We start from the raw sequence: 12,085 nt of genomic DNA on the forward strand, positions 1-12,085 counted from the left end.
GGTTGGCTATAGTTTAGACAAAGCAGTTTGTGGGTGGGATTTTTTTTTTTTATTGGCCTGAGGCTCGCAGTGAGCTTCTAAATCCTGGAGTCATTCCAGCAAAGGACTATGGAGATTTCAAGGTTATTCCTTGTATTTGTGATTCCATTATTTTGTGTTCATATGAGGCCTTCTCATTTAGCCTTTGAGATGGCTATGCTTTTTTCCTTTGATAAATGTGGAAAAAATTAGTCTTTCCTCAAGAAGATTACTCAACTACCATAATACAATATAAAAAAAAGATGATTGGTTAATAATGCCTCTGTCTCTTACGATCTGTGCAGTGTGTTGCACATTTCCTTCCTCATTTATTTTGTTACCTCTTGTAACAGGAATTAAAACTTGACCAGAAGACACCTCTCCGGGTTCTTCACAGAAGGCCTTTAGCTATCAGATGTCGTATCATTCACACCATGAAATCTGAGTACATTGACGAGCATCATTTTCGCCTGCAACTGAAGACTCAAGCAGGAACGTATCCTTAGATGCAGTTACACAATGCCTTTACAAAACAGCTTGCTGATTAGAGTACTTTGGGTAATGGGAAGTTTCCTGCTTCCCTTGCTGTGGTGTTTCTAAATCCCTGCTCTGCAGCAGTCTTATATTGCTGCATAATGTTTGCTTTTATGTCAGAATTTCACATTCAAAATTGCTACCTCTGCGTGCATATTTTTGTGATGACTACTCTGATGATTTTAAAGTATGTGATGGCTATAATAATGTACTGGTTAAAGATACACTTAAGCTTTTTCTAATTTAACTGGAAACTTTTCACCTTAGAAAATAAGCTTTTCTGCAATATTTAATGCACTGCAGTGCAGACTGTAGATTACTGCTACTTACAAGTTAACAGTTTTGTTATAAAGTCACAACTCACTTTGGAATAAAACAGAAAATACAGGTCAATAGTGCAGTTTTTGGCATTAGAGTCAGGAGCCAAGAATTAGGAAGTCTTTTAAAGATGAATATGGGCTTAACAGAATGTTCACTGCAAATTGGCTTAGGAGTAGAAAAATACACTATTTTTTTTGCTTTGAGTCTTTTCTACCATACTGATTTGTTTTCTTTCTTTCTTTTGATGTCTCTGTGCTAAAATATACCTTTCCTTAGCTGGTATTTCTAGCTACATTAAAGAATTTGTACATGGAGACTTTGGAAGAACAAAGCCCAATATTGGCTCCCTCCTGAACAGAACTGCTGACATTCTGGAGTTGGATGTAGAAGTAAGTTGTTTGCTATTTATCTTTCTTGGAAATCAGTAGCATAGTTGCATTTGTGAGATGGTTTCAGTGGAATTGCTCTAACTGAATCAACATTCCTTACCACAGTTAATAGAAAAAAATATGTTAATGCAAAAATAGTGGTTTGTACCATGCTGCCACAAGTGACAGGCTATCTCTGCTGGACTCGTGGTGGGGAGGGATGGGAGGACATACCCTGAATTGATGACACTTACTATTTGTACCCAGAGCTAGCAATGTGACATGTACCACATTGTTTCTTTTCAAAACTGATGAAAAATGAGAGAAATTTGACTTTCTCTTTCACTGCTGGTTCAAACACAGCAAGAAATTGTATCTGTTCACTTGGTGGAGTCAGATGAAAAAAAATGTTTTTAGTTAAAAGAATGTATTTAGAGATATGAATTTAATATTTAACCTAGTGGTTAGACAAGGTTTATTTAAAAGTTGGGTTTTTGATTCAAGTAGCCAGTGATCAGCATGCTTGTTCTCATGTACGTCTGGCAAACTGCCCCTGTGCTACATTTTGCAGAACAACCTTGCAGCTTCTGTGCCCATGTTTTGTAGGAGAATACAGAAAGCAAGCTTGCAGAGGGCACTTCAGTTACTTCTGGAAAAAAGGAACACCTGACTTGCAGCTCAGGCTGATAAGCATAGCTCTCCTACAGATAGATGTCACTACAGTTATTGGACATAACTATGAAACATGTCTAGGGACTTAAAAATAATTAATTATCTTGCTAATAATGCATTTTAGCTCAGCCTAAGAGCCTAATCCTTTCATGAAGTTGTAGATTAGTCAAGGAGTAGGTATGATTAATGTAGGCAGTCTGGAAGCCAAGGCATTTAATGTGCTGTTTGGTGAGCCATGTTGTGATTGCAAATGGTGATACTATGGTAGTGTAGGGTGTTCTGCTTTTGGAAGAGGGTGAGCAACAAGTTTATGCCCAAAGGGAATTGAAGATGCGGCCTCAGGGAGAAAGACATAATCCAAGTCATAGTACTTACGACATTTGCTTCTAATAACACAACAGGCATGTTTTTCTGCCTCTTGGCTAACAGCCACGATGACTGTTAATGATGTTGCCTGGATAATTCTTGTGCATAATGCTTGACAGCTTATTCTTTCACTCTAGTTTTCCTTGCTCAGGAGGGAGATTTGGGGACAGGTGATGGTTTTCTACTTGAGCCTTGCCTGCACTGCCCAATACCTGAATATTTCTGTGGCATCAATCAACAAGTTGTTTGTTTTCACATTGTAATGGCCCATCTGCAGAATGCATAGAAGATGGAGATGGTTCACATTTCTAACAATTCTGGAGACTGCAAATGTAGTCCAACATGAAATGATACTGGGAAGGAGTAGTACAAGGAGCTGTGATTCTGCTTTATGAAAAAACCCAGCTCCCAGAAAGCTCTTGCCAGACACACATGGAACCACTAGAACAAGGTGGCTGTTTCATGCCACTGGCTCCTGCTTGTCTTTTCCTGTGTCTCTTATCTTAGTGTCCTTCATTTACTCTGTTTCTTTCCACTGTTACCCTATAGCTGACAAGCATAGAGTTGTGCTACTAAGCTTTTTTAAGATGTAAAATATAAAGTCTGCTGACTTTGCCTTTCCCTCCCCCACCCCCCTGCTGTTGTAGTCTGTTGACGTTGACTGGCCTCCAAGCCTGGATAATTAACTTTTCAAGTTGGGACAAGGAAGAAGTAGCTCCTCTGTCAGCAGCTGGTTACTGAACACTGCAGTATTACAGCTTGGTGCAAAGTATTTCCTGTTGAACATTTGGATCATGTTGATCTGCCACTTTGAATCAACTTTAAACACTCTGGAACAGGTAGTGTTCATTCAGTCTCTAGCCTTATTTTAATTTCTTTTGTTCTTGGTAAGCTATTATATTCATAAGAAGTCTTTTAAAAGATAAATTAAAGAAAAAGAAAAATAATGTAACATGTGCAAATTGTTTACTGAGCAAATAGATAAAATACACTTTCTGCAGTAGTTTAAAATGTGTTAATTAAAAATAACACTCACTCAAGCCAGATTTTTTTCTTTTTACTCTTTTTTTATACTGGATGCTGCAGCTCTCTTGTCTGGATGCAGGTAGCACTGAGTTACCCAAAGCCCAGTCCTGACTTTTTTCTGAGCCCTATTCATGCAGGAATATTTCTCAAAAGTCAGGGAGACTCTGAAAGCAGCAGGATAGTGCCTGGACTGAGGCAGCGCTCTGCTCTCTGATGACTGCTTTTTGGTCAGTGTCGGTGTTAGAGATGGGCAAATATGCCTCCCAAAGTACTTTTCAAAGGGAAAAACAGTTTTCAGAGGAAAACGTTGCACTTAAACCCAAGTTTTTCTCACTTAAAAACATCAGCAATGCTTCCTAGAAATGACAGTTGAGGTACTTGAGGCCTCAACAGCTCTCTGGCCTGGTTACAGGCCTCTTCAGGCAGAAGATTTCCCCAGTTGAATCATCATATATCAACAGACTGGGAACTCCTGGTAGCGGTGCACTATAGAAAGTAAAAAAAAAAAAAAAAAAAAGGAAAACCAAGACCTCAAAGGGCAAGCAAGTATAAAATGTATCAAAGAATGTTGGCATTGAGAGACCAAGACAGAGATAAAAAGCTTTGGGTTGTAGCAGAATAAATTTTTTTTCTAATACCTGGCCTCAGATGGAGGCTGGAAGACTTGAACATTGCCTAGGACTTTGCTTGGAAGACCTGAGCTTTTCCTCTTTGCTTTTGTGATTTTAAAAGTTTCGTACGAAAATGAAACCTACATCTTTAGGAAAAGCCACGTTTATGCCTATATCATGTTAATCCATTAGGAAGATGCTTCTGCTTACCTAAAGTACATAAGAGAGTTAAACTATCGCCAAGAAATTAAGGTTTGGAATTTAAGGGCTCTTCATTAATTAACATTTTAGAAATAAAGAGGGCAATATTTGCCAAGACAAAACACCGTGAGGACAGGGAGGATTACTGAGATGCCTTACCTTCAATTCAGTGGTGCCAGGACCTTGTACTAGAATAGCTTCACGATAACTTTAGCTGAAGGCTCAAAAAGGCATTAATAAATAAATTTTCAAGTTCTAAAAACTGACCTTGAAAAATTAGTCTAAATGTTACACACTCTGCCTGTGATGGGCTGTTAAAACTTGTCTCTCGTCAGTTGTTTTCCTAGTCCACTATAACATAAGCTCCATTTTTCTACCACAAAAATAATAGCTACATGATTCAGACAACAGTATTTTTTTGTTTTTAATCATAAACCTTTTATGAGCAACAGATTCCAGGAGTGGTTATCTCAGATAATAATCTGTACTCAGAAAGGAAGTGTCATCAATGATGGCAAACTTAAGAAACTGAATTCAGAAAACAAACAAAAGAAAATTTCAGTCTCATGAGAGTTCTTAAAAACACAAAGTGAGCCAGAATATGATTTATAAATTCCATAAACTACAGGGGAAAAAAAATGTAAACAAGACTGTACTGTGGACAGGACAGATACGAGAAGAGCTGTTTCAAGGGGGCAATAGAGCCAACAAGGCAGAAGCAGAAAGAGCTCCTGCTTCTGCCATAGCGCAACAACACGCGAGGTGCTCCCATCTGCAGCTCCTACTACACTGTATGGCATCATGGCTGTATGCCGTCATGGTGACAGCGACACCATGTTAGGAATCAAAGTGCGGATAAACAAGGCTATAAAGATTACACTAAATGTGTTGAGTCTAATAATCTCCTTACAATGTAGAGAGGTCCACCAAGAATTACCAGACTGCTTGTTTTTATGATAAATGTGAAGTATCCATGCGTGGGGGGAGTGAAAGTTGATAATGCAAATATTTCTATACAGCTCTTTAGGCAGTTATTGTTCAGTGATCATGTGAAAATATGAGAGATGTAATCTGTCTTTCTGAACTTTGTTTAAAGTCTGCAGTTTCTAAGACAAGGTAAACACCTTGAACTATTGTAATCTGTAATGAATATTGCAGCAATAATATCGATATTGTACTTTGGCCTTCATCTTAGTGTTAAAAAAAAACCTACTTGTGAGTACTGAAATAGGATGTTTTGTGAGAATAAGATTTAATCTTGTTCATGAAGCATGTGGGAAAGAGGTAGATATTTTCTAGCATGTTACGTGAAAAATACCAAAACATGAGGTCGTGTTCCTTAGCACGATCCTTTGCAATGGAAGGACTCAAAATAAAGCTGTTTTATTTCTCCAAACAATCGGTCACCTATAATCCCCCCTCATTTCTTTTTTTGTATCAGCATAGCTGAACCTGGAGAAAAGCTGTACCAGTAGCACAGCTCCAGCTTGAGCACGAAAGCATCTGTACCTTCTGCCTAAAAAGCCAATTGCTCTGCCACAGAAAAATGCCGAGTGCAGATAAAACCTTACTGCACAGGTTGCTTTAGGTTTTGTAGTGGCCAACAGTAATTGTGAGCAGAAAATACTCTAAAAACCCCCAGGATAAGCACCCCATAACCTACCTGCTCCCATTTCTCTGGCTTTCCTGTAGTGAGGGATGTCATGAAGCTGAGAAGGTTGCAGAAGCTGAGTACTTAGTATAACCAGTTCTTTAATTACCAAACCAACTTGTTTACAAAGGAAAACAGAACTTTGAAAAAACTTAATTATACAGTAAAAACAAATTGTACTATAAAGAGCTTTCTATGAAGTGAGTAAAATGTTTACATTTAATATACTTAATTGAGAACTTCAAAAAAAAGAACTGAATAAACAACACATTTCAAGCTTTCTTTGTATTTCTTTGGTTTTTCTGTTACTTAAGACTGCAGAGGAACTATGCAGAAGTGAGGAAGAACTGCTTAAAACCATGGAGAGTCAATTCATTGTGTCAGGTACCTGGAGTTAGGGGCAGCAGTTTTCCAAACTTTTAATATTCTACACATTGTTGAAGGAGGTTGTTGTGTCAAACCTGCGTAATTGGTGTAATGCATTATAGCAGCAGCACCTTATTGCTTTGAATGCAACAAATTACTGCAGGCAAGGAGGCATTGCTTTCCTAGAAACCACTGCGTTTTTGGAGTTCCCTTCTGCCTTGTGTACAACTATGTCTCAAGTGGCTTTTTTGAACTGGGATTGTACTTTTTGGTTGGTTGGTTTTTTTAATTATTTTATATATATATATGGAGATATATATATATGATCTCCATATATCTCCATATATATATTTCTATATCTATCCAAATGTGGGGTTTTTTAATTGCTTCTTTCCATGGTTTCCATGGATTGCTTCTTTCCAGTTTTATGATGCTAAAGAGGAACAATTAGATTCTGAAGCCTTATCTGCCATAAAAAAAACAGTTGTATAACTTAAGAAATACTCATCTATTTCTTGCTGTGTTGCTTCTTAAAAAAATAATAATAAAATAGCAAAGCCCTATAATGCAGAGTAGAGTGTCTTACCGAGCCAGTTACATCTACACGAGCTGTCAGTGAACATCTCACAACTTGGGCTAAGAACAAAGACTGGGAAGCAAGTGGAAGGGAAAAAGTTCTGGTTTCTGATAGAGAGCATAGAGGAGTGTTTTTAATTAGCACTGACTGAAACCGCCTTAAATTGTTATTAGAGTGCATCTATATATGAGGCTGCACCAACTGCCTCCAGCTTTGCCTCAAAGCTTTCTTGTGAGGGGCTGCTGGGGAGGCAGGATCTGAGCCTTCTTTTAAGCAGTCACTTGCATAGCAGGAAACTGCTGAGATACCTGAGGAAAGAACAAGTAGGTGCTTCGTCTCCACATATTTCTGAAGTTCAAAATAACACACACATCACAGCTACACACACCAAAAAAAAAACTTCCAGAGAAATAACAGCGTGCTCCATTCCTAAAGCAACAGGGGTTTGTCATTTAAAATAGTGCACTTTGGATGAAGTGCAGAGAAGTCCTCACTTGCTGTTCATTTTTTTTGTGCAGTGATTCATTTACAACAGAGCTGGACTATTTAAAAGCTCAAACCTTCCGGTCTTTTAAAATATAGGTAACAATGACATAGTCATTAAAAATTTTTAGAGTAAATTTGCCTTCAAAGCAAATGGAGTGTGGTAAAAATGTGAAAAATCAACATATGATCTTGTTTTAGGAGAATAATGTTTTATACGGAAGAGGGTAAGGAACCTAAACCTTTCAAGTAAGCTAAGTAAAACTTTAACATTGGTAGGGGAGTCTGAACTGGAGTGCCCACATGCTGGGTTTTTTTCCTAATTTCTGTCTTATCAGAATATAAATTTAATTTCCATAGAAAAAATAGTTATTTTTCCAAACAAATTTAACCCCGTGAAGTATGTGACATTTTAACCCTTCTGAAGATGCCTGCTTTTACAGCTCCCAAAGTAAGGAGGATTGAAGTGTTAATCACGTAAAAATACGTATACAAGGTACATTCTAAGGTACAGAACCCCAAACCCTTCTCCTACCTCTCATCTTTATGGGCACCAGTCTTTGGGCTGTAATGTATAACCCTAAGTTATATCACAAAACTTGCATAGTAACATTCTGAAAGAGAAAGCAGGGACTCCAGAAGGGAAAGTTCCTCCTCTTCACACAGCCAGCCAGCTGAAAAGCACCACGTACCTGCTGCTTCCAGCCTGACCCTGCTGGTTCAATGGTTATAGCTCTGTAATATGCTATCAAATTGGAAAGACTGATAGAGCTCATCAGTGTTGACACTGCCGCCGGCATAGTACTGGTTATCTGCAATGCTATTCTGATGGTTTGGGATGGGGTTGGTGGGCAGTCTTGATTCACCTAAAACTTCTTGGTCTAGAAAACTGTAAACTGCCGGATCAGCTAAGTTAGACTGCGAGTTAAAAGGCGTGCTGCCCGGGGCTACCGATGGGCAAGCTGGTGGCAGCTGGTGGAGCTGCTGCCTGTGATTGCTTGTGTTTAACACTGGGTTATACTTGAAGTTTATACTGGTGCAGTTCATGTCATCGGTCTCCATGCTGATGATGCTGGCCGTGGAGACGCTGGCAGGATGGGCCTGCTGCACGATGCTGTTAGTGGAAACGCTCTGTATGTCTGCGGTTGATGTCACCACTTCTCCCAGCCCGTTTGTGCTGCCAAAATTCCGGTAGAAGCTCGAATCCTTCTCATCAGGCCAGTCCAGAGGGTTGTCGTGGAAAGGTGTGTGGGAGCTGCTGCCCTGAGCAGCAGGCTGAACCACATCTGCCGCAAAGCTGTTCTGGGGGTGCACACTGAGCAGGCTGCCAGCTGAAGAGGGGGTGCTGTACAGCTGCTGCCAGCACGGGGTGAGCACGTCCTGCTTCCCTGGCCCCACCTGCGCGGGCGGATGGGTAATCTGGTTGCAGACAGGGTAGGTTCCTAACCCTGGCATCATCAGCACAGGCGAAAACATGTTTGGTTCTATGGAAAGGAAAGATGCGACTGCATTTTAATGCCATTTTTATATGTATTCTTTTTAAAATTAAAAATAGTAAAAAAGCAAAGCAAAACCAGTGCTATCTTAGATTATATGTGCATCTGCACTTGCATACTTGCTTAACTGCTCTCAGGTTGGACCCCAGATTTCTGGACAGCAGCACGACAGCTATTGACCTCACCCCTCTAAGGCAAATGTTGAAGGTGGCAGCCACATTTACATAAAGAACTGATGGTTTTAGTTCAGATTGTCAAACATACCAGTATGTTACAGGAAGAAACCCTCAACAGGATATTAGAATTTCACGCAAAGAGGAAGGAAAACCAGGAACCAAGTATACGAACACAGAGAAAAATTGGTATTTATCTAAAGGCAGGCCAAAATGCAGCAATTCAAGCAATGCTTGAAGATGACGAAGGTGTAGCCTTCTCCTGTGCAGAGGAGAAGCTGTAGCGTGGCTGAAGCTTTGAGAAGAATCTGAAGGAGGCAAAGTACTGCTGCTGCCTTGGGAACTCCACTGCCCCCCTAAAAAAGCTCCAGCCCTTCCCCACAGAAGTCAGACACTTTGTTTCAAACCACTATTGGATTACAAGCACAAACCTACCTTTCTTAATGAGCTTCCCTTCAGGGGTGACAGTGGGGAATGGAGCTACTTTGGGCCTCTCTGTCACATTTGATCCTGCGATGGAAGAAAGCACAAATCTATACTGAATGCTTGCTTTTATAGAAAATAACTCCATCTAAATGTAAGTTCACTCAAACAAGAAAAAGACAAATATTTTCCTTACCACAGTCCTGTATGAGCTTTTGCCAAGCCAATGTTGATCTTTGCCTTTTTGCTTTGTTGCCATACGGATCTACAGAGGAAGGAGTAGAAGGAAAACTTGTTAAGTTTTCTCTTTGATAGAATTAGTAAAGGCAATTTTCTAAAACACTTACACTAGTGACCCCTAATTGTAGTAAAATACATTTAAAGAAAAAAATACTTGAAACGTGACAGCACCAACCAAGACACTGTTATTAACAATGACTCTTGATATTTTCCTTGAAAGAGGGAGCAAACTGATGACTGTTACTTTTAAAAACCAAAAATTACTTTGCAGAAGTAGTGTAGACTTTTTACTAATTAAGCTACTGTTTGATATCAACACAAGTTCTGCACCGATAATGGCTATTCAGGAACTCAGCTAATTGGAACCTTACCCTTTTCATCTGGTAGATATCTGAAATCCATAGGTTCACTGACTTCCTGGTCAGAAGGTCTTCGCAGCTGCATCTTCACCGTGACAGGCTCAGTGATGTCTTTGAGAAATGGAGGCGTTCTGAACACTATCGCAACTTGACGGTGAACGTCAGCTTGTGAGAAGGAACCTTTGGCTTCCCAGTTGTCCAAGACAAATCTGACTTCTATGTCATCTAGTCCATTAGAAACAGAAGATGCTTGTTAAGCTGAAAACTGAAGACTTGCAGCAGAAAAAAAAGGGGAGAAGGGAAACAAAGAAAGGAGCCTGACTCAAATTCAGATGTAAAGTAAATGACTCGACTTTAATGGCACTGAGTTTCTTTCAGATGTGCTGAGAGCCCTTGAACCTGAAACCTGTTCTGCCCAGCTATAAAACCTGACCACTTACACAGCAGTGTGATGAAGGGATTCAGTTCACCTGCTGGAAAGTGGTAGTGTCAGCCATTTGGAACAAAGGTGGGGGAAAAAAACAACCTATTCAAGATTACCTTTCTGAACTTTGTCACACAGTAGAAATATTTCATCTCCTCCTTTCACACTTCCACAGTTCTTGTTCACACGACAGATTCTCAATTCTGCAGTGTTGGGAGCTCCTGGAAACAAACAGGCAAATTTGGTGATAAAAGAACTACCATAACTTTGTTGCTATTGGAGATGAGCTGCTGGGAGTTAAGGCATATGAAGGGAAGGCAAGCGCTGGAGGAGTGTGACACCTCAAAAATCCACACAAAACCAGTTGGTCCATACAGGAAATTCAGAAGCAGGGCTCGATATTCCACAATCCTACAGCTCTTGGCCACTCATCACCAAACACAAGATACCAGTGCAGCTGTGCCACATTCTAAAGCAGTCTCAAAATACTGCCCTGAATGACATGGCTGTGCCTGGCACCTCTGCCCTTCAAGCTGTGGAATTCAAAGCAGTTCTCTGAGTGAATGACTGCCCATTATAATCATGTTTCTCTGGAAAAAGCTGGGCTAACAAGTCTAGAAAATTCCCCTGAGCATCAGGCACGCTTGGCCATCAAACCTCTCCTCTGTTACCCTCTCTAGATGTTTGCAAACAGGTCTAGGAGTCTTTACCTTTCAGGCCTTTACACAGAGTAGATTTCACCAAAAAATACTCAACATTGAAGTCTAAGCTGTAGCTGTATGTGGGCAACACTCATGATAGTTGAGAGCTGCCTTGTGCGTAATCTCTGATAGCACTGCATGTCACAATAAATCAACCAGCACACAAGTTTGCACATGGATTTTAAGACCCCATCTTCATTTAACATACAAAGATGCTCGTTTCCCTGTTGCTGTCTGTGACCATATTCATAGTTTACTGCACCCTCTTCCATCCCACCAATCCCAACAGAATGAAACTGCACTGTGCCATGATGCTCTTGTCTTGTTACAGCAAGATGCAAGACACCAAGATGTCACCTCCAAACGAATTTAAAATGCCCGAGAGAATCCAGCTGGTGCCACTTTATGACCCAGAAACCAATCCTATTGCCACAGCAACATGAGGCTCCACCACCACAGGCTCCCTGTTCCAGGCACAGAAATGAAATACAAAATCAGAGCTCATGGTGTCATCCTCCAAAAAAAAATAATCATAAAAAAAAAATTTCTCCACTTTAGACTCTCAGTTTGAGTCAATTCCTGCCTGATCTCTCATGGTACTGTGCAGGTATGCTGCAGCACAACAGAGACCATGCTTAAAACAAAGCTCCTGGTAACCTCAGGCCAAATACCACTTACGTAGTTACTATCTGCAGCTATTACTATTATTATTAGGAGAAGTGGGTGCTACAGCCTCATTTACTACATGCCACATGCCACTTCATTTGCTGAATGAATCAGACCCTTCAAAGGGAGGGGAAACAAAAACCCAGAAACAGCACAGGATCATGAGACTGACAGTGTCTTTGTGCGTTTTTCACAGGAAGGGTAAATTAAGAATCGCAAGGAGAAGCCTAATTTTACCTTTGTTTCACTTCTCTATGCCTGAATGACACTTGGTGTCCTTTTAACAGGTTTTTGGCAAGGTCTCCTAGGCCGGAGTTTGTTCTTTTGGAAGTTGAGAAGGGAGAATGAAATGCAAATGCCAGCAGCAGATGGGGATGCACCACTCTCCGCTATCAGCCCTGGTGCCCGG

General features: G+C 40.3%; 2 protein-coding genes across 2 annotated transcripts in view; one reads left to right on the forward strand and one right to left on the reverse strand.

Moving 5' to 3' along the window:
• The window catches only part of PUS10 (pseudouridylate synthase 10), a 30,026-nt gene extending 27,061 nt beyond the window's left edge, over positions 1-2,965 (forward strand). The window contains exons 15-17 of the mRNA XM_010194982.1: positions 372-514; positions 1,163-1,262; positions 2,927-2,965. Coding sequence (XP_010193284.1) covers positions 372-514; positions 1,163-1,262; positions 2,927-2,965 — 282 coding nt within the window. The remainder of the gene's footprint in view (positions 1-371; positions 515-1,162; positions 1,263-2,926) is intronic.
• A 4,949-nt stretch (positions 2,966-7,914) lies between these two features.
• REL (v-rel avian reticuloendotheliosis viral oncogene homolog) overlaps positions 7,915-12,085 on the reverse strand; it is a 24,731-nt gene continuing 20,560 nt past the window's right edge. The window contains exons 5-9 of the mRNA XM_010194983.1: positions 10,426-10,530; positions 9,898-10,110; positions 9,483-9,551; positions 9,299-9,373; positions 7,915-8,678 (exon numbers count right to left, since the gene is read on the reverse strand). Of these exons, the coding sequence (XP_010193285.1) occupies positions 7,915-8,678; positions 9,299-9,373; positions 9,483-9,551; positions 9,898-10,110; positions 10,426-10,530 (1,226 nt within the window). The remainder of the gene's footprint in view (positions 8,679-9,298; positions 9,374-9,482; positions 9,552-9,897; positions 10,111-10,425; positions 10,531-12,085) is intronic.

Source organism: Mesitornis unicolor, unplaced genomic scaffold (genome assembly GCF_000695765.1).
Source record: "Mesitornis unicolor isolate BGI_N332 unplaced genomic scaffold, ASM69576v1 scaffold29151, whole genome shotgun sequence".
NCBI lineage: Eukaryota > Metazoa > Chordata > Aves > Mesitornithiformes > Mesitornithidae > Mesitornis > Mesitornis unicolor.